Source organism: Pteropus alecto, unplaced genomic scaffold (assembly GCF_000325575.1).
Source record: "Pteropus alecto unplaced genomic scaffold, ASM32557v1 scaffold152, whole genome shotgun sequence".
In the NCBI taxonomy this organism is placed as follows: Eukaryota; Metazoa; Chordata; class Mammalia; order Chiroptera; family Pteropodidae; genus Pteropus; species Pteropus alecto.
In genome coordinates this window covers 9959144-9959998 of record NW_006432227.1, presented here as the reverse complement: position 1 = coordinate 9959998, position 855 = coordinate 9959144, and the positions used below count along the sequence as shown (strand labels likewise).

The 855-nt window shown below is 40.2% G+C and overlaps 1 protein-coding gene across 1 annotated transcript in view; it reads left to right on the top strand.

Annotated features, from left to right (window-relative positions):
- The window catches only part of LOC102882124 (E3 ubiquitin-protein ligase RNF167), a 997-nt gene extending 826 nt beyond the window's left edge, over positions 1-171 (top strand). The window contains 1 exon segment of the mRNA XM_025043530.1: positions 1-171. This exon segment is cut by the window's left edge and continues 40 nt beyond it. Within this exon segment, the coding sequence (XP_024899298.1) occupies positions 1-171 (171 nt within the window).
- Positions 172-855: the final 684 nt, after the last annotated feature.

The window sequence follows — 855 nt, the reverse complement described above, 5'->3', positions numbered from 1 at the left end:
CAAGAAAGAGAGCCAAGGGGCCACGCTGCCTCAGAACGGACCCCTCTTCTGGGCGCTGGCCCCACGCTTCCCACATCCTTTGGCTCCCTAGCCCCCGCTCCGCTTGTTTTTCCTTCAACGGATCCCTCGCCCTCTCTATCCTCCTCTTCTTCAGCTGCCAACCTGGTCTGAATAATTCCCTTCCCCGCCCCTACCTATTTGCACAGACCCTCTCGCTCCCTCAGTCTTCTATGCGGAGGGATAAGGGACATTTCTTCCCCAGGTTTCTCTCTTACCCAAACCTTTAAAGGGGGTTGGGAGTACACCGAGACTGGGGCTTCACTTACTAGGTTAATAAAATTGTTTTTTGTGGACTAAAACCAAAATTATTCAGATATGTGTGAAACGTGTCAAGAACAATTTGAAGAGCATATTTTTATAATTTGTGTCAAGGATGAAAAAAATAAAGACTTTATTTTAAATCACTCTCAGAGTATCTCAAATTTACTTTGGGATTACAACATTTTGTCTTTGGTCTCATATCTGTAAAAATTTCAATGTGTTTCCTCTAACTGTTTTTGACTGGGGTAAATATGAACTAAGTAAACTATACTTGTCTAAATGTTTAATGGTCATCAGTTAATACCTAAAGAATGCAAAACCTTTGAAATATCTGCATGGCAAAAAATCATTTGGTTTTAGGTCACTTGTCCTCTGATTTTCCTATGTGTTAAGTGGCTGGTTAAATGCAACAGATTTAATTGCTTTATAGCATGTGGTCGTTTACCATTGTAATATGGGGTGGAATTTTAAGGGAGTTCTCTTTAGCTTTGTATTTTTATCTCTCAGAATGAAAAGCCTACTTAAATGAAAGAA